Source organism: Augochlora pura, unplaced genomic scaffold, assembly GCF_028453695.1.
Source record: "Augochlora pura isolate Apur16 unplaced genomic scaffold, APUR_v2.2.1 APUR_unplaced_1200, whole genome shotgun sequence".
Lineage (NCBI taxonomy): Eukaryota > Metazoa > Arthropoda > Insecta > Hymenoptera > Halictidae > Augochlora > Augochlora pura.
In genome coordinates, this window is record NW_027581222.1 from 1 (window position 1) to 2,436 (window position 2,436).

Sequence of the window (2,436 nt, forward strand, 5' to 3'; positions counted from 1 at the left end):
TGACGATCGACACGAAAATATTTAACGATATGAAGTGTTTCGCCGGATCGAAGATGAAAAATTCCGCGATGAATAAGAATTTTCGCGGACGTGGTTCGTCCAATGGCGCCACGATATCGAGAATAATCGGCACGTATGCAAATGTTGCTAGAATTCCGCCAAGCGGTATTGACACTGCTGTAATGTTGCGAATAGCAAATTATATATTAATATATAGTTAATAAACGTGAAATTAAAATGTCGAGAAAGCAGTTGGTTTAATGCACTTTTTCTCTTACATATGTAAGCGTTTAGCATGAATTTGCTGTTCATGGTGGAGTTCTTCAATATGTTATATTCCTCCATGTTTTCCAATGTTTTCCAATCTTGTTCAATGCGTGCAAATAACAGTTTTACCTGACGAATAGAAATCTTGTATTAGGAAGAGTAATGGTTAGATTAAGAATTGCATCGTATTCGTTGCTGTAAACTTACTTTTCTCATTTCAACCTGTAGCATTAGATATTTGTTGAACGCTGTTGCAGTACCATGAATCAATATTATCTTTTTAGACATATCTTGCAAAGTGTATTTACTCGTACAGAATGCAGCTATCTAAATTCGTCATTTTTTAAAACAATTACTCAGTAGTCAAATAATGAAAATTCGTCGTTTGTGTATTACAGAAAATAAATTAAATTCTAATTTTTACCAAACAGAAATCATTTTAACATAAGATGGTATAGTTATAATTATTACTGAAAAATATATGATTTTTAATAAGATATGTTACTTTTCTATAAATAGCGACAAAAAATGTCGGCATTTTGTGAATATGTGTTAAGAATAAATCGAGTGAATTCTTTTGTAAATTAATGGATTTTTGCATTGGCAAACGCACTAGCTTTTGAACTAGAATTATCAAAGTATATATATATATAGGCTGTGGATTTTATGCAATTTTAATAACAATAAATGTATAAATGAGGAATATTAATGTCTCTGGTTACGCGAAACAAAAAGCAATTATATTATTTTTAATTTATTAAAATTGTTGAGACTCGTGAAACGTGGGCAATCGAAAGATAATGCTGAAAATTGTATTATGCATAATATTTTCGATTGCCTATGCATAATATGCATGATAATAAATATTATGCATAATCGCGGGGACTGGAATGACTATGGAGTTAAAGCTTAATCGAAAATCGAATAGAATATTATTAGAAAATAAAATAAAATATGATATGATTGAAATAGGAATGAAATAAAAATAAAATTAAAAGGAAATTCAAATGAAGTAAAAATGAAATTAAAATGAAATAAAAATGAAATTAAAATGAAATAAAAGTGAAATTAAAATGAAATTAAAGTGAAATGAAAATGAAATTAAAATAAAATAAAAATGAAATAAACATAGAATAAAAATGAAATAAACATAGAATAAAATTGAATAAAATTAGGATAAAAATAGAATAAAAATTGTATAAAATTAGAATAGAAATAGAATAAAATCAGAATAAAATCAGAACAAAAATAGAATAAAAATACCGACTTACGAACACATTTCACCGAATAATAATTAATGCGAAGTCGTTCCCGACACATTAAATCTTACATATCAGTACAAATTAATCTGTCGCAAAGAACAATGAGTTTACCTGAAGAAACGTGCACATGAAGAAGCAACAAAGTACGAACACCCTGAACAGTATCTCCGGCGTCTTAGCATCCGTGTTCCAAAGTCTGAGAAACTTCAGTATACCATGATTCCGCTTATAGTAAGGATAGCTCGTGACGTTCATCCTCGTTCGAAGGTTCGCGCGCGTCTGCGTCGAAACATTCAGTGAAGATCCCTCTCTGCCCTTACATTCTGTCACTTCTATTTCCCTTTGACATCTCCGCGGTTATTTCGAATAAATTGCGAGACGCAATTGTGCATCGGTGAGAAAAAGCAAACACGGTGACGTATATCGAACGGTTCGAACACCTGGAAAAATGTTGCAAGTAGTGCACAGGCTTTGATACAATTTTTTTTTTCAGCAACCATTCCGCGGAATTTTTGTTGGCGTTTCTTAACTCCTTCGCGCGCGTTGTTGTTTCCCCTCGTTTTATGAATGTTTAATGCTCGCTGACGCAATTCGATTGCACGCGGTCGACTTGCAGCTGGTAGTCCTGTCTCGGTGGTTGCAGTATTAACATCTTGTCGTTTTGATTGTGCATTGTCTATTTATAGTGGACAGCGATTCTTGGAGTTGGAAGAGAATTTTAAAATAATTAAAAGGAAGGATTTATTGAGATGAATACATCTAGGCTTTGTGTATTTTTTAATTTGTTTATTTTTTAGATGATGGAGAGAATAGTCTATTAGGTAAAGACTAGAATGATTTTTGGTAATTTTGTTATTAGTTCGAATGACAATAAAATCTCCTTTGTTTTAGCTTTTCATTTGAGTTT

At 31.5% G+C, this 2,436-nt stretch overlaps 1 protein-coding gene across 1 annotated transcript; it reads right to left on the bottom strand.

Moving 5' to 3' along the window:
* Positions 1 to 3: 3 nt before the first annotated feature.
* LOC144477457 (uncharacterized) lies at positions 4 to 1,966 on the bottom strand (the record flags this gene model as incomplete). Its single annotated transcript, XM_078195182.1, has 4 exons — positions 1,641 to 1,966; positions 475 to 594; positions 279 to 396; positions 4 to 177 (listed from the first exon to the last, which is right to left on the bottom strand). Coding segments are annotated over exons 1-4 (556 nt in total), but the record flags the coding sequence as incomplete, so codon positions are not given.
* Between the last annotated feature and the right edge of the window lie 470 nt (positions 1,967 to 2,436).